The following is a 26,474-nucleotide window of genomic DNA, read 5'->3' as shown; positions in this document are numbered from 1 at the left end:
ACTGCCTGCTCACCCATCTATCCCCATAGGAGGTGGGTGGGGTGTTGGGGGGACCCCATCTGTCTTTGTCTGCTCAGGGTGCCCTAACAAAGTACCACAATCAGGGGGGCATAAACAACAGAAGAGTCTGGAAGCCAGAGGTCAGGGTGTCGGCTGGGTTGGTTTCTCCTGAGGCCTCTCCTCGGCCAGCAGATGAGCGTGCCCTCTCTGTGTCCTCTCTCATGGTCTTCCCTTTGTGTGTCCGTATCCTAATCTCTTCTAGAAGGACATCAGTCACATTGGATTAGGGCCCACCTCATAGTTGACCTCATTTTGGCTTCATCGCCTCTTTAAAGACCGTGTCTCCAAATACAGTCACATTCTGAGGGACTGGGGTTAGGACCTCAACATACGGACTCTGGGGGGACGCAAGTCGGCCTGAGACGCTGTCAGATCAGATGACAGGCCAGGAGAAACCACAGGCATTCCGCGTGGACGAGACCGAGAGGCGAGGGTCAGGGGAAGCAGGCCACCTCGGTGTGGGGATTGTGGCAGGGTCTGGCTCGGTGACCCGGACTGCGGGAGAAGGCTGGCTGGGCCGTGAGAAGGCTTTGGAGGCCCTGCTGGGGGCAGCCTGGGGGCTGTCCTCAGCCTGTCGAAAGCCGTGGTGGAGACTGTCCACCCCCCACCCAGGGCTGTGGATAGGATTTCGTCCTGTCAGCCTGTGCGGTGAATCTTAGTAGATTTTGACAGGAAGGGATGTGTGTCTTTGAAAAATCATAAGTGGGAACACGAGGGACACCTGGATGGCTCAGTCAGTTCAGTGTCTGCCTTTGGCTCAGGTCATGATCCCAGGGTCCTGAGTTCGAGTTCCGCATCAAGCTCCCTGCTCAGTGGGGAGTCTGCTTCTCCCTCTCCCTCTGCCGGCCACTCCCCCTGCTTGTGCTCGCGCATGCCCTCTCTCTGACAAATAAATAAAATCTTTGAAAAATAAATAAATAGGAACGCGAATTAACAATTGCTGAATAATTGCTTCTCGTTTGCACACTGAATGTTTCAAAGCATGCCAACGTGTTTCAGGACTGAGCAGGGACCCCCAAGGAAATGTGTGCCCATGTGGTTTGGAAGTCACTCAGCGTGCCAGTGGGAGTCACTGAGGAAACCCCACGTCCCTTGGAGAAACGTGTCTGAGCTCCTGCCAAACGCCTGGCTTCGGCTAGCTGTTCTCACCGACTGTCTTCCTTTGACTCTGGCGGGGTTTACCTTGCACCGAGGTGGAACCCCAAGCCCGGTGGCGTGAAGTGATGCCTTCTGACCCCAGGACACCTGTTCCCCCACCCTGGGGGTTGGGGGGCAAGCCTGTGGGAGCCAGGGCCAGAGTGTTTTTGTTTTTATCATTTTTCAAAAGTATATTTGACACGTAATGAACTCCAAATATTTTAAAATTACAATCTGAGACATTGTGACCATATGGGTACAAACGTGAAACCATCTCCACAGTCAAGGTAGTGAACATATCCATCACCCTCAAAAGCTTCACCTGCCCCCTTGAGTTCTGTCCCTTCCCACCTGCCACCCAGGTATTGCTGATTTCTCTCACTATTGATTCATCTTCTTTTTTCTTAGGATTTTTATATGAATAGGATGACACAAAATTATGCTTTTTTTTTTTACAGGGGGTGGGGTGTCTGGTTTCCTTCGCTCAGTATACTTATTGAGAGATGCATTGATATGTTTGCATATATTATTAGTTCCTTTTTTTTCCTTACCAAGTGTTATTTCATCATAGAGAGATGCCATCCTTTGTTTATCCCCTCACCTGTTGATGGACATTTGGGTTGTTTGCAGTTTGGGGTGATTACAAATAAAGCTGCTGTTAACATTTGTGTACAAGTCTTTGTATGGACACAAATGCTTTGTGTCTCTTGGTTATGCAGACCTTGGAATGAAGTGGTTGATCCTCTGATGGGTGTATGATTAACTTTTCAAGAAGCTGCCCAGCTGTTGTGCAAAGTTATTGTATCATTTTACATTCCCACCTGCAGCATAAATAGAAGAGTTCTATGTATCCACGTAATGCGTCCTTTTCCCTCTGGCTGCTTTTAACATTTTCTCTTGATCACTGGTTTGAAGCAATTGCCTTGGTGTGATTTTTGTCATGTTTATTGTGCTTGCATTTCCCTGAGATTCTTGGATCTGTGGGTTTATGGTTTTCATCAAACTTTGAACAATGTTCTGACCCTCACTGCTTCAAATATTTTTGTCTGTTCTCTCCCTTTCTCACTCTCTCTCCCTCTCCCAATCTGGGGACTCCACTCATCTGTGCACTTGAAGACCCAAAGTTCACTGATGCTCTTCTTCTTCTTTTCTTTTTCATTCTTTCTCTTTGTGTTCATTTTGGATAATTTCTATTGCTGTCTTCAGGTTCACTAATCTTCTCTTCTGCGGTGTCTAATCTTGCCATCAATCCCCTCTGTCCTGTCTTTCACCTCAGACATGGTAGTTTTCCCTCTAGAATTTCAGTGCAGATATTTTAGTATCTTTGACGCCTCTACTGAACTCCCTGAACGTGTTCCATGTAGTTACAAGGTCTGCGGGGGCTAATTCTAACATCTGTGGCAGTTGTGGGTCTGTTTCAGTTCACTGATTTTTCTCTTTATGGGGTCTGTTTTCCTGCTGGTAATTTCTTATTAGATGCCAAACGTTATGATTTTTACCTCAATGGGTGTTGAATATTTTTGTATTTCTGTAAATTTTCATGAGCTTTGTTGGGTTACAGTTGTTTGGAAATAGTTGGATCCTTTGGGTCCTGATTTTAGGATCCATTAGGTGGAACCAGAGCCATGGGTAGTCTAGGACTGATTACTCCCTATCTCTGAGGCAAGACCCTTCTTGGTGCTCTACTCACTGGTTTATGATCATGAATGAGGGAGTTCACCTATCTGGCTGGGGGAATGGGTACCCTTCCCAGCCCCGTGTAACAGCTCCATGCTGTTCCCTGCATCCTTTTGGGTGGTTCTTCCCCTGGCCTCAGGTCATCGCCTCCCCCATGTACTGATCAGTGCTCCATGGAACATCTGCAAAGAACCCTCCCAGGTCTCTGGTTCTCTCGGGTCCTCTGCTCTGCAGCCCCAACTGCCTGGCATCCCTGGACTCCCAGGTCCATCTCTTTTTTAAAAAAACATTTATTTTATTTAAATTCAATTAATTAACACAGAGTGTATTATTAGTTTCAGAGGTAGAGTTCAGTGATCCATCAGTTGCATACAACACCCGGTGCTCATACCATCACATGCCCTCCTTAATGCCCGTCACCCGGTTACCCCATCCCCCCACCCCCCTCCCCTCCTGCAACCCTCAGTTTGTTCCCTATAGTTAAGAGTCTCTTATGGTTTGTCTCCCTCTCCGATTTTGTCTTATTTTATTTTCCCTCCCTTCCCCTATGATCCCGTTTTGTTTCTTAATTTCCACATATGAGTGCAATCATATAATTGTCTTTCTCTGATTGACTTATTTCGCTTAGCATAATACACTCTAGATCCATCCACGTCATTGCAAATGGTAAGATTTCATTTTTTTGATGGCTGAGTAGTATTCCATTGTGTATATATACCACATCTTCTTTATCCATTCATCTGTCGATGGACATCTGGGCTCTTTCTATAGTTTGGCTATTGTGGACATTCTGGTTCCAGCTCTCCAACTTCAGAAGGCTGCCAGGCTCCATGTCTGTTTTCCCTCCCTGTGCCACAGCCTGGAAACTCTCCCCAGGCAGGAAGGTGGAGCCCTTGTTCTCTGTCTGAGATCACTCTCCTTTCCTGCTTGGTATCAGTGTCTTCAAAACCTGTGTTTCCTATGTTTCATTTGCAGATTTTGTTGTTGTTGTTGTTTTGGTTTTTGGTGGTACTATTTTATGCAGGAGGATAAATATAGTTGCACTACTCCATCTTGCCTGGAAGTAGAAATCCATGATGTGGCTTTTAAAATTTTTTGGAATAATTTTAGATTTATAGAAAAATATGCTTACATATGTACATAACCATAGCACATTCATCCAAAGTAAGAAATTAGCTGTGATACCTTACTTTAGCAGGCAGAATTCTAGGACAACCCTTGGGATTCTCACCCCTTGGTGTACACAGTTTGTGTGATCTCCTCCCCTTGAGTGTAGGCAGAACTGTGATTATGATAGGATCACTCCCGGGACTGAGTTACCAATCAGTTGACTGAGTTCATTACAACATTTATCTTTGGTGGGCCTGACATAAGCAGGTGAGTCCTTAGAAGGGACCGGGCCCCTCCTGAAGTCAGAGGGATCTGAAGCATGAGAGGGTGTGTGGAGGGGGCCACATGTCAAGGGACTATGAGTGGCCTCTAGAAGCTGAGAGCAGCCCCTGGCCAGCAAGAGAATGGGGCTCACAGACTGCAGGGCACCACGTGAGCTTGAAAGAGGACCCAGAAGTCCAGAAAGAAACACTCAGCTGATGCACTGATTTTAGCCTCAGGAAACCATGAGCCGAGAACCAAACTTGTCTGTGTCCAGATCTTTGACTGCAGAAACCCTAGTAAATATGTGTTGTTTGAAGCTGCTGATTTTGTGACAATTTGTTATGCAACAATTAAAAACTAATACAATTACTATTAACTAAAAAGACCAGGTCCAATTCCTTAGTAACAATATCCCACTATTCATCTAGGTGGACACAGCCCATATGTTTATCGACAGATGAATGGATAAACCAAGCGTGGTATAGACACCCGATGCAATATTATTCAGCCATAAAAAGGAATGAATTGCTGATACATGCTACAGAGTAGATGAAGCTCAAGAACATTATGCTGAGTGAAAGAAACCAGATACAAAAGGTCATATATTATGTAATTCTGTTCCAGAATACGTGAATCCATAGAGACAGAAGGATCGGCAGCTGCCACGGGCTCAGAGAAGGGAGGAATGGGGAGCAGTTGCTTAGTGGGCACTGGATTTCCTTTCGGAGTCATGAGAATGTTTTGGAACTAGAAAGAGGGAGCTAGATAAAGGGGTAGTTGCACATGCCACCAACCGTTCACTTTAACCTTGTTCACTTTAATTTTATGCTGTGTGAATTTCACCTCAATTTTTAAAAAAGTAGATGTGTTATAGAAAATAACAAAGCTGTATCTTAGTGGGTCTTAAGGGACTTTGTGATTTCTTTTTTTACCCATTTTTAAAAAGGGAACTACAGACTTTATTCAGATCTCCCTGGTTTTTCCTCTAAAGTCCATTTCCTGTCCCAGGACCCCACACAGGATACCGCATTGCATTTTGTTGTCATGTCTCCTTGGTCTCCTCTGGTCTATGACAGTTTCTCACTCTTTCCTTGTTTTTCATGACCTTGACAAATTTTGGACATACTGGTCAGGTATTTTGTAGACTGTCCCTCAGTTTGGGCTGCTCTTATGATTAGACTGGATTCTGAGGGCTTGGGAAGAATAGCACTGTGGTGGATGGCCATTGTCATGGCTCATGTCAGGGGTCCTTGATGTCACATGACCTATCACTGGTGACATTAATCTTGACCACTTGGTTAACATAGTATCTGCCAGATTTCCGCATTATAAAGTCACTATTTTCCTTTCTCTGCTTTTAGGAAGTGAGTGTAGCCTTCACTCAAGAAGAAGGGAATTTAGCTCCACCTCCTGGAGAGGGCATATCTACATATATTATTGGAAAATTTGTCTCTTCCCACTTACTTATTCAATCATTTATATCAGTATGAACTCATGGGTTTCTAACCTATTCTTTGGCTTATAATCCAATACTGCATTATTAATTTTGTTGCCTAAGTTGTTCCAGCTTTGGCCATTCTGAGCCCTTTCAGGTAGGTTTGTGTTTCTTTGACGTACTCTTCCCCCACCTCCTTTTTTCCAAAAAGGGCTTCCTTCCTTTCTGCCACTACAAGACACTTGAGGTTCATCTTGTATATTTCCTGTCCTGGGCCTAGAATCAGCCATTTCTCCAAGGAGCCCAGTTCCTTTTCTTGAAGAATGGTATTTAGACACCAAGATTCAGGTCCTGGGTGTGCTTGCTGCTTCCAGGATGTCCTTGGTCGTAGGTCTTCTCTGCACACAGCTAGCATATATATGCCTGAATATTCACCCCCCTATATATACATACCTATGATTATTTCCGTATGTCTCTTCCTGTGGACATTAGATGTGACCTTTAGTGGCGTCTCTGACTCATCTGGCACCACACGGATCATTCAGTCTTTCCCCCTTTGCATATTTATAACTTCTTTCTTGGACAGCGAGAAGCCTGGCTCTCATCACCCATAGTGTATTTACTCACTCGTTCAATGCTAATGTATACGTAAAGTAGTTTCAACATTGCTAACCTTTCAAAATTGTCCTCTTAATGCCCGTTGCCCAGTGAGAAAGTGAGAAACAACTTTCGTTGCTAGAGTACAGCATCTCTGTATGGCTCCTTTTGTGTTCAGCCTGATAGTTCTCAATCAAAACACTGTTTTGCAAAGTTACTTAGGTCAGCTGCATGCTTTTCCCCACCACTTGCCTCAAGGTTATCTCACACAGTCTTAATGTAGTTAGATTCATTCATCACAGCCTACATTTCATCCAGGGATTCTCCGATATCCTGGTTGATTTTTAAAGTAAATGTGTATCCGTTAACGTTCACTTTTTGTGACGTCCAGTCTATTGTTTTTTTTTCCAATATTTTATTTATTTATTTGAGAGAGAGAGAGAGAGAGAAAGCACAAGCAGGGAGAGCAGCAGGAGGGGGAGAAGCAGACTCCCCGTTGAGCAGGGAGCCCGATGAGGGACTCGATCCCAGGACCCTGGGATCATGACCCAAGCTGAAGGCAGACGCCTAACCGACTGAGCCACCCAGGTGCCCCAGTCTTACTGTTTTTGACAAATGCACAGAGCTGTGTATCCAGCACCTCAGTGCCATACAGAACAGTTCCATCAGCCTCACACTGTCTCCTTGTGTCTCCTTGTACTTCACACCTCACATTCCTCAACCTTCAGCAGCCTCGGATCTGATTTCTGCCCTTTTCGTTCTGTCTGGCCTGGTGGTGGATCGAAACTTTTTGTTTGTTTGGTTGGTTGGGATATGAAGATTGTTTGTAAGCAGAGGTTGCCATGCTCTGTGATTCAAGTTGGTTGATAGCAGGATGCAGGTCCCACCCTGATGCTTACCTCTCAATGTTCTCATCCGTAAATGGGCATAATAATAAACCCCGCCTCGTGGTGGTGAGGGGGGGAAGGTTCTTGGCAGGTCTGAATGAGGTAACAGCTGTTGGCACAGTGCCTGGCCCATTATAAGTAATCAGTAACTCAGTAATAATACTTTGTGTTTGTTATCCTCCTCATCTCCATGATGAGGTATGAAAAAAAGAATGTCAGAGGCCAGATCTCACTGTCCTCTTGCGATGCTGGGGCCATCGACAATGCACGCAGGGGCTCCTCCCTGTGGGGGCGGGAGGAGGCCAGAGGATTATTTCTGTAAAATGGTACTTGTGGTGCTAGAATCATCTGTCCATCATTCACAAATTGTCCTTCGTGGGGAGACTTGAGGGCTTCATTTTGGTTCTTCTTTTACTTCCACGCTTTTTTTTTTTTTTTAAACTGTGAAGATGGTCTGACAACACAGCAAGGACTTCTAAAGAAGTCAATCTCAACACCCAGGGGGGTTCATGTTTTGGTAGTTGCTGCCACCCCATGCCTAAATTTTTACACAGATAGAGACCTTTTATTTATGATATCATAAACATCCCCCCCTTGCTACATAGTGTTCCTAATGACATTTCACGAAATATGACAGTTTCATCAGGGGGGAGTTGGCCATCCTTTTCTAAACCACTCCCACTGTTTGGGGGGGAGGGGCGCAACTTCATGCGTACTAATTCTTTGCTCCTGCTGATTTTTATTTTCCTGAGATTTCTTCCCTAGAGCAGGAATCTTCTGTCAAAGAGGATAGGAATGGCTTTGTGGCTTTATTTGTCCCATTTTACAGAAATAAATAGGGACATCCTTCTACGTGTATTAATCTATATTTCATCAAAATGCACCCGTTCGAGGCTGTGATCAGACATCTGGCGGAGCGTCCCAGACTAGTGCTCCCACAGGTCATTAGTAAATTTATCATCTAACAGTGTAATGCTTTTCTGAGAACCACGATTTCCCCTCCGCGCTCGCTGCCCCTCCCCCACCCCAAACTTCAAGTTCTCCTCCTCCGTAGCTGGTGGAGGGAACGCTCCCAAAGTCTCAGGGTCTATTCTCTAAAAACTCCTCCTTTATTTACTTTTGGAGTCAGGACATGTTTGCATATGTAAAACCAGGACCATATTGTTTGCAGATGCGAGGGGTGCTGCCAGATAATTGAAGGCAAAAAAAAAAAAAAAGTTGAGGCCTTTAAATCATTTTTACAAACTTGGACACAAAAGAATATTTTCTTAGAATTAAAGAAGAAAAAGCGAAGCATGGAAATAAAGATTGTGGGATTGGATTTCTAATTCAAAAGTTGTTCATAGCAGTGGCATTTCAAACCCACAGAAAGTTAGGGGCCTGGAGAGGGAGGATGCGGGGGGCAGGGGACTAGCAGATAAAACTGCAGATTCACCGTGTAATCCAGAGAAACACCCGCATAGACGGAGTTAGAGTCAGCAACCAAACAAAACCTCGATGCCATTACGTTATGACCTCACCTACTAGCATTAACAATGAGGTTATTCCCCCCTCCCATAGTTTCCTGTTTAGTTTTTTATTTTACGATAAGAGCAGTTTGGAAGTAATTGTGCTTCCTATCAGTATTTGATAAAGCGTCCCTCCCTTTTAGGAGAGCGGCCCAGATGTGATCGGCTGTTAAAAGCAAATTGGTTTTTAGCCTTAAATGCTTTGGTTTCAAACAAGGAAGCGAGTGTGGCTTCTAGACCGTCTAGCCATGATAAAAACAAATGAGAGCGTCTCACACAAATTGACGGGCCCAAACGACGAAGGCTGGATTCGTTTGCCGTGTACATTTTGAAATCTGTAATAGTCTCTGCAAATACAGTGGGAGGGGAAGAAAGTTCTGAGATCCCGCTCCAGCCTGTATCCGCATCAGCGGGCAGCATCCGTGCTCTGATCAGGATAGTGGGCTACAGGGCCTGCCCAGCTGGTGATTGGGGGGGGCGGGTTGTAGGGCTTGGGGGGTTGCTGTCTGCAGCTGCTAGTGGAGCTGTTCTCACCCACCCCCGGGAGGGGGGCGCCCAGGGCAGCTCTGGGGGCCTCTGGAGCCTGGGGCTGCCTGCGCTGCTCCTAGGGTCGCTCTGGGCCAGGTTCTCCAGAGCCGGGGTGCATGACGGTAGGGGTCCAGTTGGGAGCTGGGAGCCTGCGTCCAGGAGCCTAGCCAGGTCCTGACTTCTGGGGCAAGCTGAGGCCTTGGGGAAGACTGGGGAGGTGCAGTGAAGATGGACAAGTCAGCGCAGCTAAAGGCAGCACCGTCTGCCCCCTGCCTGTCCGTGGTACTCCTGCCACGCAGCCTCTGCCTGGGGTGCATAACCACGTCCCTGTGTTCCCTCAAAACCTGCAGGCCTTCACTGCATCTCTGGTGGGCATCAGCCGCTGTGGCCCATCTGTAAAATGAGGGTGCGCTTGGAAGTGTTGGCAGGTGGCCCGAGCTCCCGGTCCAGGGCTGCTCCAGCCAGAGGCAGACCGAGCTCAGCGGGAGTCCCCTCTCCTGTGCAAACTCCAGGCCTGGTGCTCAGGGGCTCAAAACTGGGGATGCCCTTTGCACCTCCTCTAAAGCAGTGCTTTAAAAATAACAGTTTGGGGCGCCTGGGTGGCTCAGTTGGTTAAGCGACTGCCTTCGGCTCAGGTCATGATCCTGGAGTCCCGGGATCGAGTCCCACATCGGGCTCCCTGCTCAGCAGGGAGTCTGCTTCTCCCTCTCCCGCTCCCCCCTCTTGTGCTCTCTCTCACTCTCTCTCTCAAATAAATAAATAAAATCTTAAAAAAAAAAAAAAAATAACAGTTTGGGGGGCGGGGGCCGCCTGGATGGCTCAGTCTGTAGATCATGCGACTCTTGATCTCAGGGTTGTGAGTTCCAGCCCCACGCTGGGCACAGAGATGACTTAAAAAAAAGTTAAAAACAACAGTTTTATTTGCTTGCTGTCAAGGTATTTTAAATTCTTATTTATTTATTCTTATGGACAAAGATGACATTTTTTAAACGATTTATTTATTTATTTTTAGAGAGAGGAGAGAGAGGGAGCGAGCACAAGTGGGAAGAGCAGAGGGAGAGGGGGAAGTTCACTCAGACCCTGTGCTGAGCACGGAGCCTGACGTGGGGCTCGATCTCATGACCCTGAGATCACGACCGGAGCTGGAACCAAGAATCGGACGCTTAACCCACTGAGCCCCCCTGGGCATCCCCAGAAAGATTACATTTTTATGTTGGAACCTTCTGTTGGTAGTATCACATTTTGTCACTCAAGTTATCCCATTTGGGATTTGCTTTGTTTTGCTTTGAGGGAGATTTTTTTTTACGTGTTTGCTTCCTCGGGAAAGGTTAATACTTTTTTTCTTTTTTTTTTTAAATTTATTTATTAGAGAGAGAGAGCATGAGAGGGAGGAGGGTCAGAGGGAGAAGCAGACTCCCTGCTGAGCAGGGAGCCCGATGCGGGACTCGATCCTGGGACTCCAGGATCATGACCTGAGCCGAAGGCAGTCGCCCAACCAACTGAGCCACCCAGGCACCCCAATATACTTTATTTTTTCTTGTTAGGACTCAAGTTTTCACTTGTTTGGGAATTATGGGCCCGTCATTTCACTCTCCTCAACCTGGATTTGGGTTTGGGGACTAATTTCTTTTTTTTTCCAAGCGTGTCCCCTCTGTGCGAGGCAGGAACGGCAATCCGGGCCTCCAAGCTTGCTCCGACTGGTCCATCAGGTGATGATTATGCCACAGCCGTACTTTGAGTTAGCGTAATAGCAGAGCTGGGATATTTGATCCCATTTCTGAGGTAATTCTTTTCCCTTCCCCCAAATGTAGCACAGTCCATTGTTAAATGGTCTGAGCCAAATTTTCTAGGCCAAGGATCCCTGCTGGTGAGAAGGAAGGAAGATGTCATCAGGCGGATTAGGTCTGGGCCTAGCGTCTGAGACCCCATGGGCTGTGGGGGCTGCAGCAAGCGGGCCCAGGGTGTCCTGGGTTCGGATCCAATCTGAGGACCAAGGGTTGGCTGCCAAGGCCCGGCCTCCCTCTGCTCAGCCCTCCACTCTTCACGCGGACTACACGGTCACTCTGACTTTTCTGGATTCATGTTTGCAAATGTTGTAACTGGACGCCTGGGTGGCTCAGTCGGTGAAGCGTCTGCCTTCGGCTCAGGTCATGATCCCAGGGTCCTGGGATCGAGCCCCACATCGGGCTCCATGCTCAGCAGGGAGTCTGCTTCTCCCTCTCCTTCTGCCCCTCCCCCTGCTTATGCTCTCTCTTTCTCAAATAAATAATAAAATAAAATCATTTTTAAAAATTTAAAAAATTAAAAAAAAAAAGAAAATGCTGTAACAAAGCAGAAACCTGCCACCTTCTTTTCAGGGACTCCCGAGTGATCGCTGCATGTTTATTTTTGTTTCTCCTCTCATACTAAAACTATCTGTAGCACTGAACCCCCTTGTAAAAAAAATATATATATATATGCCCAACAATGCCACCGCCCCGCCTTGCCATCGATCTTTCCAATACATCGGTCTTTGCTGATTTTTCCACCTTTGCCCCTGTCCTCTCTCAAACTCATGCTCGTTTTTTTGTTTTTTTTCCCCCCTCTCTTTTTTTTCTGGTTCAGAAGTTGGAGGGACTGGCCAAGCACCGGACAGTTCGAGAAGCGCCGACCGCCTGCGTCTGCCCGCCAGGTAAGTGGATGTTTGATCCTTGTGGGCCCCTGACTACCCGAGGCTGGGCCTCCTCTCTCCTGTGTGCTCAGAACTGCCAAGCATGTGGTCAAGAGGCTGCCCTGGGTTTCAGGCTGTCTGTTGTAGCTCATGGACCATCCGGGGTCTTTCTTCCTACGTCTTCCCTGACAAGCTTACCAGTCAAAGATTCTAGCAAGGTTACCTGACCTGGTTTCATGAGGATCGTGGTCTGTTAGAAATGACTTGTAATGAAGGCGTAGATACTAAGAAAGTAACAGCGGTCCCATTTCAAAGACCGAGAAACAGGCCTCGAGCATCCACACAGTATTAACATTGTGACCCCAGCTCTATTTCAGACACGACAGGACGAATAAGGAATCTGGTGAATATAGGGTTTTTCGGTTTTGGTTTCTTCAGGTGGAGGTAGAGGAAGGAAGATGGGAATGTGGTCTGAATGATTCAGATAATCACGTCTGTCTTGGGTTTTGGTGGTGCAGCCAGGATGGCTGCAAATCAGACCAGGGTCTGTGGATTCCTGATCCTTGTGGCTGAATCCTGAGTCTGATCAGGCCTTCTGATGGTCCTCATGGGAGCTTTGCACAGACCATCAGTGAGAATTTAGGTGTTGCGGCCTTGGCTCTGGTATTTTCTGGGTTAGAATTATCCTCTATCGAACAATGTGTCGTACCTTACCAGTGAATGAGTTGAAAATTGCAATACTTCTTAGACTCCCCACCATGCAGGACAAGGTGGAGAACACAGGAGCTGAGCCCCGGGGCCCTTGTCCTTGCCATCACTCCATCCACTAGTCGAGTTGTCAGGCTTTTCTCAGTCCACTTCAGCTGGCCAAGACACAAAGTTCCTGGAAAATGATCATCTCCATGTATTGGGAGATGCCCTGGGATCTCTGCAGAGGTGAACCTCGCGGTGTGAAAATTCACTCAGGGAGGATTTTATGGGCCAGCTTGAGTTAGTCTTCAAGAGTACCTCCAACATTTTAAGAGGAGGGAAAAGGACTTGACAAGCAATGACATCATATTAGCAGATCAGGAAGTCAGACTTTGTGATTCAAAGGGTGGAGGGAACCAGATCCACAGATGAGTTTTTGGACGATCTGCAAAATACATAGAACAGGGATGATTCCTCTTGTGTTTCTTTGTATTTTTTTTTTCCTCCTCTTTCTGAGTGCTGTATGGATGTCAATTCATGTGAGTTATGTGGAGAAGTATTTTTTAAACTGGGTGTCACAAAGCATTTGTAGGATATGAAATCAGTTCCGTGGGTTGCAGCCAGTGTTTTGAAATTTTGAACTAGCTTTGGACTGGAATAAAGACACATTGGAGTGAAGTTTTTGTTTGAGCTATTTATATTTGGAGTATATGACCTGGATGGTGATTGAAATGCGTTTCCTGCTATGCGTTGCTGACCGGAAGTTTGAAAGTCCTAGATACAGATGATGGGGAGAGAAGGAGAAGGAGGCAGTAAGGGGGTGCAGAGCTCCTGAATAAATCTGAGCCGGGGACAAATCTTGGTCTGCTGCTTATTAACTCTCAGGGTCTTTATCAAAAATGAATAACAATATGGGAGTGGGCTCCGTAGACTTGAGATTCGTATTTGAGTATAGGTCAAAGCCCATGACCCGGAGACAGTCTTGTCACCTGCCTTCCCTTGGGGGTCCTGAACCACCAACAGAGGCTCCAAGAGGGTCCCAGGGAAGACTCTGGGGGCTAAAAGGCTGGTCAGAACCCCCAGTCCCGCTGGAGGGGGGGCCCTGCTGGGTGTTGGCACTGTGCTTCTGTTGTCAGAGGGACTCATGGCTGCCTTCAAGCTGTCCTGGGAGGTGTCCTCAGCACGGTCATGTGGCCAGTGTGGCCAGGCCCTGATGCACACCCATGTCCACACCTGCTTTCTCCCCGTCACCTCAAGCTGGAGGACTCACTTGAGCCCTTTGGACCAGACACCTTCATCGATGCAAAACCCCGTAGGCTGGACATTCTCCCTGTCATAAAAAGGACGAGGTCTTTTTTTCCGAGCACTCGAAACCAAACTGACTCCCTTTCTTCCGGGCTCTGATCTGCCCTGCAGACTTTTGGAGTCTGGGCCTGCAAACTGCCCTCTGTAGCTTGGGGCCCCATCTGATTTGAGATACTTGCAGATACCCGCCCCCCCCCCCCCCGCCCACCCAGTTCCTTCTCACAGCCTGGAGACTGTGTGATCTTTTGTCAGATCCTAGGACATCTGATAAAACAGATAAGCGAGGCCAGAGAAGGGAGAGACTCTTCTATGTGTTGCCCATTGTGAAGCGGGCCCTCAGCGAGAGTCGTGGAGCCAAGAAGGGGGCAGGCCTCCTGCCAGAGCCAGGGGCAGGAGGCCTGGCAGGGCTGTGCCCTGAGCTGGCCCCGTGACCTCAGGCAAGGGAGGGGCCTGCGCCTTGCCCCTTTCATCTATAAAACGGTGTAGAGGGTTGAATGAGGTCATCCAGGATTCAGGATGGGCCCTAAGTCCAATGACGAGTGTCTTTATCAGACAGAAGGGAGAGATCTGAGACACAGAGACACACAGTGGAGGCCTTGGGAGGACCGAGAATGATGCATCTATAAGCCCAGGAGGGCCAAGGCTCACCCACAGCCACCAGAAGCTGGAGAGGGGGTGCGGAGGGGATTCAGAAAGAACCAGCCCTGGTAGCACCTTGATTTTGGACTTCTGGCCCACAGAACTGCTAGAGAATCCATGTCCTGTCATTTTAATCCACCTTGTTTGTGGCAATTTGGTGTGGCAGCCCTAGGAACTGAAAGTGGGCTGGGATGCGAATCACCCAGAGGACCCTGAGGTTGCGGAGGGGGAGGATCAAGATTGGGAGCCCCCCTCCCCCATGCCGCCCTTTCTCATTCACCTGCCCAAAGAGACCCTTCTGTGCTCCTAAAGCAGACAGCTCCAGCTTTAGACACCCGTGACTCACCCTGGGGTATTCCAACACCCTTTTCTCGTGTGACCTATTTATTTACATGTCTAAAAATGAGCTGAGAGTTTACAAATGCTACATAAAGTTTAAAAGTGGTCATTTTTGCATAGGAAATGGTGTATGATGTGATTAAAAAAAAAAAGAAGCTCAAGTACTGCTAAAGATTACCTGCGAAGAATAATTCCCCTTCCCCGTTCTCCCCAGTTCTCCTGCTCGCCTTTCTAGAGGCCCTACCTGTCCTAGAGCAGAACTTTTTGTGATGTGGAGGTGGGCGATATCCTGCGAATACAGCAGCCGCTCGTGGCCGCGTGTGCTGCTGAGCCCTTGACACGTGGCCAGTACCAGCGAGGAACTGAATTTGAAATTTTTACTTAATTTGAATTTCAACTGCCACATGTGGCTAGTGGCTTTGGTTTCGGGCGGCCGGGTTTTTGAGGTAGTTTATGTATATTTCAGACCGCCGCCAGGCCTGGGGGTGTCGGGCTGGATGGACAGGAGCCCCGCAGTCTGCTGGGGGAGGCTGCCCTCAGAGCGGCAATTCTAGAATATTGCAGGAAGGGCTCTGTAGGGGTGTCCCCCTAGCTGTCCTGTGGCAGAGGAAGGCACAAGCACAACCCGGCCCCACTGCGCTCAGAACAGTCGTGACCCAGGAGCATCCTAATGGAGGGGCTTATCCTTGGAGCTGGAGAGCCCTGGGTTTGACTCGACTCTGCCGTGTGGTCTGGTCCAGCACGTCCTGGGATGGGCCACTCTGGTGTTAAAAGTGCTTGCTTTAGCTAACTCTCCTAATGCCTATCGCTAAATTCACTGCTGTGCCTGGAGGATGGGCTGCATTGATTGGCCAGGTCTGGGTCACGTGCCTGTTCTTGGACCTGGGGGAACGCCTCGTGGGGTGGGTTGACCCTGCTAGAGCCATGTGGGCTGAGAATGGGCAGGGTAGTTACCATAAGGAATATTCCCAGGGTGCCGTTCCCAGAAGAAAACAAAATGGATTTAGCAGGGCAGTCATAAATAAGAGCTTACCACTCCGGGGGCGGCCTGCCAGCCCTGTCCAGGGGGCCCTCAGCTGGGGACTATAGACAGAGTTTGGGTTTGACCAGAGGCTGGTCTCCACTCCGGGCACAGAAGGGGTCTTTTCCCTCTGTTGAACTTGTCCAACAGCCAGCCTGGCCCAGTGACCAAGCGCTTGGATTCCGGACCCAGACTGCCCGGTTCAAATCCTGTCCCTCACCAGCTCCATGACCTTGGACACTCACCCACTTATCCTTCTGCTACCTCAGTTTCTCATCTGTGAAATGGGGTTTCCAGTAGTAGGGACATCATAGGATTGTCCCAGGGATTGAATAAGTTAATGCATGTAAGTTGTTTCGAACAGGACCTCTGTTGCTTCCTGAGAGTGAGTGAGTTGTGGTTACCATTAACTCAGATCCACCGTCCCCAGGCTGATCCAGACCCACCCGCGCAGCCTGTTACCTTCTTGATTTTCGCTGATGTCCGGCAGGGCCACCAGAGAGAGATGGGGAGAGGAGATTTGAAGTTAGTGGTTGTCTGGGAATATTCTGGAGGGAAAGAACAAAGGCTTGGCAGACCGAATTGGCATGTTCTTCGGGGACGTGGGTGAGAAAAAGCTGGCGACAGAGCCCAGGAGGGAGAGAACAGGAAGGGAACAGGAAACGTGTAACCGGTGAGCTCTGGTCAGCCACTAAAAGGCATCCAGAAGGATGAGTGCAAAGCCTGGGGCTCTGTCCCCTTCACACAGTTCACACTGGTTTCCACCCCGGACTTCACCTGCCCTGGAACTTTGTTAGGAATTTTTCAGAAAAGTAGCAATACTTTTCTTTTTCCGGCCCTTCTATATCCTTGCAAAATATACCAGAGATGCTGCATGGGGTTTCCAAACGATGTGCACCGATGAACAGATTAATCAGAATTAGAAATGCATGGCTCTGTCTGAGCGTTTGGCAGTTTGAGCAGAGGAGTGAAATCCTACGGAGGAGAGCAGGAGAGCGTGATGTCGAACCTGATACATTTCATGGATAGTTTACAGCAAATGTTACAGAGTGGAACAGAGGTACAAGTTACATTGGTTCCGCCTGTTCAGTTGTTGGCATAGGAAAGAGCTTAGTGAAGGAATTATTATTCCCCCTTTTGAATTATTTATTCAGAGAATTTTAAAAATAACACTTTTTTTTAACCTGTTAAATCCTAGTTGGCTGGAAGTTATGATATAAAACAGCAGCTTGATGGCAGTTCTCCCGCTACGTCAGACTGCACAGAGTTGGAGTTAATTTGTGTGCCTGATCTTGTTTGCTTGGTTGTTGGCTGGAACACTCTGGAGGATGGTCTCTGGTGCCCACTCCATTATGCCTAGATATTTGTTCCTTCTTTCATTCATCTCTCCCTACCCCTGTTTTGTGCTTTTCCTATGGGCAGTATTGACAAAGATTGGGAGAGGCATGGCCAGCAGAGCCTGTCATTGGGAGGTCATGGGGCAGAATCAAGAACCTGACCGTCCTAAGAATGGGAAGAGCCTGGAGAGAAAAAAAGTCTTGTAGGAACAAAAAAAAGAAGAAGAAGAAGAAGAAGAAGGGAGAGATCATCTCAGATCAGGGGGACCTGGGCAGAGGGAAGATGATAGCCTGGCAGGGTTTTGAAAGACTGTTTGGCATCTCAGCCAGCTGGGACAGGGGACACATTCCACGATCCTACCCTTCTGAGCAGAGGCAACGGGTCGCTCTGTTTGGTTGGAAGGTGGTCGTGGGAGGTGAGGGGGTGGGTCCTGGTTAGAGAGGGATGTGGGTGTTATGCCAAGGGAGGACACAGCTGAGGGAATGTCTGTAGAGTTCAGCATTAAGAGGACCCCAGAAACAGCACGGAGTAAGGACCAGAGGCAGATTTGGTTCCAGCAGAGAAGCCCCCTGGAGAGGGTGCTCAGGGTGGGGAATGGTCTTTGTCTTGTTCCCTGACGGGTCTCCTGAGCCTAGAATGGTGCTGGGCACGCAAAGGAGGGACGATGCGCGTCTGCTGGATGACTTCCGTGGAGGAGAGGTCTTGAGAACTTGAATGGCAGGGAGCAGCTGCAGGAGGCACGGGGCCACGTGGTGGACGGAACTCACAAACAGGATGGATGGGCACAGGAGGGGACAGAGGTGCCTGAGGCTATGGGGGGGGCGATGCCCTGAACAGAGACAGGAAATCCCCAAAGAGGGATTTGGAAGGGAAGATGGTAAGCGTGGTTTTGGACAGTGAGTGGCTTCATGAACCAATTAACAGACCCACTGATGGATGGGAGAGGCTAATTAGAGGTCTTCTCTGAGGGCATCGTCCAGCTACCCTGAGTCTGCCAGTTACGAAATATACCATGTCCCTTAAGTAGAGTCTTGGGGTTTAACTATGTGCTGTCTGCTGAAATTTGGAGATTTTCTTGTGACCACCAGAGGGAGCCCACTATATTCATTAAATTCTATAGAAATTTAACAGGAATTTAAAAGCAATGGATAATTAGGGTTGTTTTTTTTTTAAATGACTGGAAAGCACCCAGAAGTGAGACATAAAGCCAAGCACCCACTCTGGTGTTTTTTCTACTAAAATGGAAGATTCCTCAGAATTTTCCAGAAGATTCCAGAAGCAAGTGGTTTCCTGGAAGCTGGGATAAATTATGGGAAGGGTAAAACAGCCACCAGCGAACGCATTCCTGGAACACCTGCCCCACCCACCCAACATTTATTGAGCGCCATCTGGTTTTGTTGTAGCTGAGAATCCTGAAGCTGTGGGAAGAGAGGACTCAAAGTGTCTGACCTGAGCTTGGCCAACTCTTTGCCAAATATTGGGTGACAGGTGCAACTTTTCACTGCGTGGGGTGTCATGTAACTTTGGAGGTTAGGATTATTAAATGTCCCACAGATCAGGAGCCGCTCACGTGGTGGCATTGCCTTTTCTCAGGGTAGGTTCAATGGGATCATCATATATGGCTTCTCACCTTACACCGTATGCCAAAGTATATTCTGCATGGATGAAAGACTTAAATGTGAAAAATGAAACCATGGAGGGCAAGACAAAAATACAGTAGGTCACTGAAAAAAACTGTGAGGAAGAAGCAGATTTTCTAAATGTTGAAGTCAGAAACCATAAGGCAGTGGTTCTCAACCAGGGAAGATTTAGCCCCTGGGGAAGTTTTGGCAATGTTCAGACGCATTTTGGTTTGTCTCAACGTGGGGTGTGGTGGGATGCTACCAGCATTGAGTGGATGGAGGGCCAGGGATGTGGCTAAACATCCTGCAAGGTACAGGAAAGCCCCCAACACAAAAAATGACCCTTCCTCAAATGTCAGTGGTGTCGAGGCTGAAAAACCCTGCCAGACTGTAAAATACTTTTGTAAATATTTTAAGCTTAAAGCTTACATTTTTGAGCACCTAGGTAGCTCAGTCTGCCTTCAGCTCAGGTCATGATCCCAGGATCCTGGGATCGAGTCCCACATCGGGGTCCTTGCTCAGCAGGGAGGCTGCTGCTTCCTCTCCCTCTGCTGCTCCCCCTGCGTGTGCTCTCTTTCTCTATCTGACAAATAAATAAATAAAATCTTTTTAAAAACTTACAGTTTCTACATAGAAAATCTCACCTTAACAAAGTTTAAAGATAAATAAAAAGCTGAAAAAAATTCAACATATACAGTAAATGTATAGTTAATATTCATGAGATATAAAACGTTCTTGCGAAAGAATAAGGAAAAGTCAAATATTTTAGTGGAAGAATGGGCAAAGAATATGAATGGGGAGTCGCCAATGAAAAATACAAATGGTGACACTTTCCTTCAGGGGATACTTATGGGGCACCCACTCTGTGCCAGGCACTGCTGAGGGCACTTGAAAAGATCATCTGTCATGAATAAATTGTGGAAATTCCCAGTAAAATGAGATACTGTTTTCAGGGATCAGATTGATAATGTTTACATTGTTTTGATCTTTCTCGTGGGCAGTTGTTGCCGATGAAGTCCAAGGGCAGTCAGCTGGAGAATTCTCTCTTGTTTGGGAATTCGGTCTTCTTGTTCTCTTCAGGCCTTCAACTGACTGGATGAGGCCCACCCACATTATGTAGGACTATCGCTTTCCTCCAAGTCCACCTATTTGAGTGTTAATCTCATCCAAAAAAAATCCTCACAGAAACATCCAGAATAATGTTTGGCCACATATCTGGGCACCAGGGTCCAGCCAAGTTGACCCATGAAATTACTGTCACACCTTCATCTCTTACTTCTCTTGGGTTCTCCTCGTCCCCGCCCCCCAGCTCTCTCTCCAGTCAGTTATCTTACCTGCTTCCCATATGTTAACGACTCCTCCCTACACCATCCGTCCACCACTGCCTCCTCCAGACCCTCATCGACTCTTGTCCTTTCCAGACCTTCCTCAGGACGGGGGCAAAGTGATGTTCGGTTTCAAAGCCTTCCATGGTTCTCCACCGTCTTTAGGATCGAGTGTGCAATCTGTGTCTTGGCATTTCTCCATCGGATTCCTGCCTCCTTCCCTGCACCCATCTCTCACATCATATCACCTTCCTATCTCAAATCCTATGCCCTGGGGAACAACTTAGTTTCGCAACCAGAACCTGCGTGTCGTTCCTCTGCCTGAAGTCACTCTCCTCCTGGTGGTTCTCCTGGAAGAATCCATCCACATTCTTTCTTCAGGATCCGCTGGCTGCACGGTGGGCTGGTAACAGACCCTCCACAGGTGTTGGCTGGGGTGGCAGGAAACAAGGACAAACTCAGCCCTTGCAAAGGGAGCACGCAGAACTCAGCTCTTTCTGTAAATACATTTGGGTGATTTGCAGCATGACAGACAGGTCTGTTCCAGGATGGTTTCAGGGAAAGGCTAATAAAATCTATTAAGGAAGTTGCCAGGGCTGACACTGTCCTTCTGGAATTCTACCCTGTCCAGGAGCTGGGTAGCTTCTCGCCCCTCACCCCACCATGGGAAAGCCCCTTCGAGGGGTGTTGGCCTCCTTTTTGTTTTTAAACTTGATACTGACTCTCTTTCCATTCTTTCCAGTGTTTTCTCCCCTTGGCTTTTTCTCCTTGCTCACTGAGGCTTCCCTCTGACCAGGGCTTGGCTCGGCTGAGCTCTGAGTTGGCCCCGGGGTCCGATGACTGGAAGCATTTGTGTTTGGTTTGGCATTGGCCAGGGTCCCTTCCCTGTGAATCAGATCCGCTCCTGCCGCCTTGCCTTGGGGCACTTGCAGCTCTGTGTCGGAAATGTAGTCCCTACCAGGGAACACTTAAGAAATACCCTTCCTGGGGGCGCCTGGGCGGCTCAGTCTGTTAAGCATCTGCCTTCGGCTCAGGTTGTGAGCTCAGGGTCCTGGGATCGAGCCCTGCATCAGGCTCCCTGCTCAGTGGGAAGTCTGCTTCTCCCTCTGCCTCTGCCCCCCATTCATGCGCTCTCTCTCTCAAATAAATAAAAAAATCTTTAAAAATATATAGACAAGACCACATGCCCCTGGGAGGGTGGGGGCGGCAGGTGACTTGGAGGCGGGGTGGGGAATGCACCGGAGCTGTGGCACCCACAGAAGGACCGGACAGTGACTGTACCCCTGAGCGTCACTGCCTGTCACGCAGGCAAGGACAGAGGCGGGCTGTGTTGGCCCCGGTGCTCGCTGAAGGTCAGTGGTGTACAGGAGTGGCGCACTTACTAGGGGACTGTGGTCCTCCGAGTGTCCAGGGAGGGTCTGGCACTGGTCTTAACACTTTCTCAGGGAATATATGTATGGGGGGGGCATGACAGGACACAGGGGGCTGCTTCCTGAGGAAGGCGAGGAGTGACTGCCCCCCCGACCCTGCACCCCCCAATAGGACTTGGGCTTAATTTCCAGGATGACAAGGTAGTGCCTTCTATCCACCCCCACGCCTGTTTGCTCCCCAAAATGTACATCCTCTCCTCTTGCCTCCTCCCCGCTTGGGACCCGGGAGCCCCATCAGGAGGGGTCTGTGAGGGTCATGCTCTGCTACCTGGACACTGGCCCCTTCTCTGCTTGTGGGGTGGGGTAGGTTGCACGTGGGGGGCTTGCGGGGGCATGAACTCAGGAGGGAGGGTTTACGGGAGGGGTAGTTTGCAGGAGGGTGAATGCAGGGGGGTTGCTTTGGTGGAAGAAGGTAGAGGTGAGGGAGGGGTGAGGGAGGGGGGAGTGACTGGTGAACTCAGGTGTGTCTACTCTGTCCCCACCAGGGGTGGGGCTCTGAGCCCTTCAGGCTGGTGCCGAGTCCTCTGCCCAGAATCTCCCCCAGCCCCCAGGGCTGACTCACTTGGTCTCCAGGGCGCCTCTTGATGAGGGAGTGCCTCCCTTCCTACCTAGAACGGACTGTTTGCTTACTCCTGAAGGTCCCCACCTCCCCACAGGGCCCCCTTCTCCAGTCTTCTTAGCACACTGCCCTCCTTTTATTAAAAAAAAAAATTATTATCATAAAAGCAAGCTGTGCTTCTTAAAATTACCCCCCCTCCTCAAAAACAACATAGATCTGAAGTTCAAAGAAAAGTCTCCCTTGTCCCCTGCCCCCCACCTCCCCACCCCCTCCAATCCCATTCCCTGGATGTAAATATTTTACAAACGCACACATTTGAACTCTTGCAGAAATAAAATAATGTGTGGTATTCTGCACTTTTTTTTTTTGTCTTCTCAATTTAAAGCTACAGTTTTCTGTCAGTCCAACCTGCATGGGCTCCAGGGGCCCCTGGCCACACTTCCGTGGGGACCCGTTCAAATAAACAGCAACCCGTGACTCCAGGCAGGGAGCTGGGGCAGCTTCCCCGCTTTTCCCTCTGCCTTCCTGGACCCTTTCCAACAATTCCTTCCACACCGGTGGCTTTCACTCTTTCCAGTGCAAAAGTCTCCCTTCCTGTCTCCGGCTCCTTCTGCTTCTGGCGGCAAGAAAGGGGGTGAATATGCACACCGCTAATATTCTGAGTCTCTGCAGCCCTTAGTAGCTTTGGTCACCGTAACATCAACAGATCCGTCCCTCCTCCGATGTCTGCCTCATTGTTTGTCGTAACTTTTTGTCCACATAGAACTTACCATAGCCCAAGCGCATATCCTAAATTTGCAGCTCCGTGAATTTGCAGACAGCACACTCCTGGGTCCCAGGCAAGGAACAGCGCATGACCCACACTCCAGAGACCACCCCCACCCCCACAATTGCCCCCGGGGGATGGGGGGTGACTCCTATCCCAATTTCTCACATAGCAGACTAGCTTTGCCTGGTTTTGTACTTTATGCGAATGGAATCACACGGTATAGATTCGTTTGTGTCTTTCGTGGAGCGTGATGAGATTTGGCCATTTTGCCGCATGTGGTTGTGGATTGCGCATTTATTCATTTCACTATTTCACTGCTGTTGGGCGTTTGGACAGTTTCTGGTTGGGGTTCTTCTGAGCGGCGCTGCTATTTAATTAATTAATTAATTAATTTTTAATTTTTAAAATTTAAATTCAATGAACATACAGTGTATTATTAGTTTCAGAGGTAGAGGTCAGTGATTCCTGAGTCTTATAAAACACCCAGTGCTCATTACATCAAGTGCCCTCCTTACTGCCCATCACCCAGTTACCCCATCCCCCCACCTACCTCCCCTCCAGCAACCCTCAATTTGTTTCCTATGGTTAAGAGTCTCTCACGGTTTGTCTCCCTCTCTGATTTTGCCTTCGGCTGCTCTTTGAAATGATAATAGTTTTGGAAATTTGTTTTCTGTTTGTTGCCGAGAATTCTTCATGTGGCTCCTGTTTCCAGGGGCCTTGGCATCTCCGAGTAACGCTTAATAGGTCAACAGTCTTTAGATTTTCTGCGTAGTTTCTATCATCTTGTCTCCAAACAGAGTTTTATTTGTTTCCTTTTCTGTGCCTTTTATTTCCTTTTACTGGACTCATTGCTTTGGGTCAGATCTTCCCTTGTGCTGAAAGAAGGATTCTCAGTTCTGGACCAGGCATCCCGTTTCATAACCGAGCTCGGAAAACACTAAGTACAACCATTGCTTTAGGGTTTTTGCAGATATTAATCAGGTTAAAGAAGTCTTCTTTTCTTAGTTTGCGGAGAGATTTGTTTGTTTGTCTTTTTAAGTTAGGATTGGGTGTTACAACTTGTCCGGTGACATTTCTGCATTTATGAGCTGATCGTAGGATAGCTCTCCTTTTTTTTTTTCCTGTCAAAACAGTGAATTACATTGATTGGTTTTAGAACATTAACTGCTCTGGGCGTCCTGGAAGAAACCCTGCTTGGATGGGGTATGTGATTTTAATATGTTGCTGGATCCAGTCTGCCAACATGGTGTTTGGGGATTTTGCATCTGTCTTCGTACGTAGAGAGATGGCCTGGAAGTTTCCTTTTCCTCTCTTGTCAGGTTTCGGTATCAAGGTTATGCTGGCCTCATAAAATGAGGTGGGAAATGTTACCCCCATTTCTTCTGTCTGGAAGAATAGTGTAAGATTTAGCGTTGCTCCCTTCTTCAATGTTTGGGAGAAGTCACTAGTCAAAACATCCAGATGTAGGATTTTCTTAAGGTTTTATTTTTTATTTATTTTTTAAGATTTTATTATTTATTTATTTATTTGACAGAGAGAGATACAGTGAGAGAGGGACCACAAGCAGGGGGAGCGGGAGAGGGAGAAGCAGGCTTCCCGCGGAGCAGGGAGCCCCATGCGGGGCTCGATCCCACGACCCTGGGATCATGACCTGAGCCGAAGGCAGATGCTTAAAGACGGAGCCACCCAGGGGCCCCTTTCTTAAGGTTTTAAATAATTAATTCATTTGTTTTAATAGCTGTAGGACTCTGCCTCATTATGTCTTTTTTTTAAATTTATTTATTTGAGAAAGAGAGAGCAACCGAGAGAGAGAGAGCGAGTGAGCATGAGCAGGGCTGGGGGGAGGGGCAGAGGGAGAAGCAGACTCCCCCCCACCACCCCAAGCAGGGAGCCCAATGCAGGACTCGATTCCAGGACCCTGGGATCATGCCCTGAGCCAAAGGCAGACGCTTAACCATCTGAGCCACCCAGGCGCCCCTTGTTATGTCTTTATAATAGCTTTATTAAGCTGGAACTCACAGGAGCACCCAGCTGGCTCAGTCAGAAGGGCATGCAACTCTTGGTCTCAGGGTTGTGAGTTCGAGTGCCCTGTCAGGTGTAGAGATTACTAAAAAAATAATTTAAAAAATCTTTTAAAAAGAAAAAAAGATGGAACTCACAAACCATATAATTCGTCTGTTTAAAATGTGTGATTCAGGGCACCTGGGTGGCTCAGTCGTTAAGCGTCTGCCTTCGGCTCAGGTCATGATCCCAGGGTCCTGGGATCGAGCCCCGCATCGGGCTCCCTGCTCGGTGAGCCTGCTTCTCCCTCTCTCTCTGCCTGCCGCTCCCCCTGCTTGATGCTCATCTATTTTTTGTCTCTCTCTTATTTTGCCTCTTCTGGGCATTTCCTATAAATGGAATCCTAACGATGTGGCCTTTTGTGTCTGGCCTCTTGTACTTAGCATAATGTTTTCCAGGTTCACCTTCATGTGGCGTGCACCATACGCCGTTCCCATTTAAGGCCGAATAATACTCCATCGCCTGGATATACCACATACTGTGCATCCCTTCACCCATTAATAGACATCCGGGTTTCCGCTATCTGACTATAGTGGATAGAGCTGCCACGAACATTCGCGTACACGTTTTTATGTGATCATGTGTTTCCATTTCTCTAGGCTACATACTCAGGAGTGGAATTGCTGACTCACAGCCTTCATTATTTTTTATTGCAAAACCATAACACACATATACCAAAGCGTATTTAACGACTGCGTTATGGATGTGCCTTTACGATGTTTGCATTCTTGCTGTTGAACTGTGCTCCAGGCCCTGCTACTCAAAACACCGCTTGCCAGTGGGTGCTGGCCTAGGAACCGTTTGCTACAGGCCTGTAACAAGATTAGGATAGAAACTGAGAGAATTTGGAAACCTTTATAGCAATTGAAGTGGTAATTTTATGTCTGTTGAATCTAATAATAAAAAACACGGGCAAGGACTTTCATGTTTTTGGTTTTAAAAATTTTATTTTCTGCTGCATCATTTTATTGGATTTACCCAAAGCCTTGGCCCCTGATGAGCTGGAAGTCAGGGTGAAAAACACGGCTGGCCCTCCCCCACAGGTCGGGTGGTGCGCCTCCTTGCTCATGTGTTTCTGGACAAATTGTTCTGAGAAGTGCAGCTGCTAGACCAAGGCCACAGGCTGAGAAGTGACAAAGCCATTTGGGATGCGGTGGTGGGAAGGGAGGAAGAGCTCCCATTTCAGGTCCTCTGCGCTAATGATGATGATAAATGGTCAATCAGACGGATGGATACACAAATGTGCAGTGGACCCTTGAACAAAATGGTTTGGACTGTGCAGGGCCATTGATCTGCAGCAGAGCATTGAAAATACATTTTCTCTTCCTTATGATTCTCTTCATCACATTTTCTTTTCTCTCACTTTATTGTAAGAAGCCTGGGTGGCTCAGTCGATGAAGCATCCAACTCTTGATTTCGGCTCAGGTCATGATCTCAGGGTCATGAGATCGAGCCCCGCGTGGGGCTTCATGCTCAGTGGGGAGTCTGCTTGGGATTCTCTCTCTCCCTCTCCCTCTGCCCCT

The 26,474-nt window shown here is 48.0% G+C and overlaps 1 protein-coding gene across 1 annotated transcript in view; it reads left to right on the top strand.

The window, feature by feature from the left end:
- The window catches only part of COL23A1 (collagen type XXIII alpha 1 chain), a 302,293-nt gene that overhangs the window by 11,039 nt on the left and 264,780 nt on the right, over positions 1-26,474 (top strand). The window contains exon 2 of the mRNA XM_078067628.1: positions 11,808-11,874. Within this exon, the coding sequence (XP_077923754.1) occupies positions 11,808-11,874 (67 nt within the window). The remainder of the gene's footprint in view (positions 1-11,807; positions 11,875-26,474) is intronic.

The sequence above is a fragment of the Halichoerus grypus genome, chromosome 2 (genome assembly GCF_964656455.1).
Source record: "Halichoerus grypus chromosome 2, mHalGry1.hap1.1, whole genome shotgun sequence".
NCBI lineage: Eukaryota > Metazoa > Chordata > Mammalia > Carnivora > Phocidae > Halichoerus > Halichoerus grypus.
This window is presented reverse-complemented; position numbering and strand designations above follow the sequence as displayed.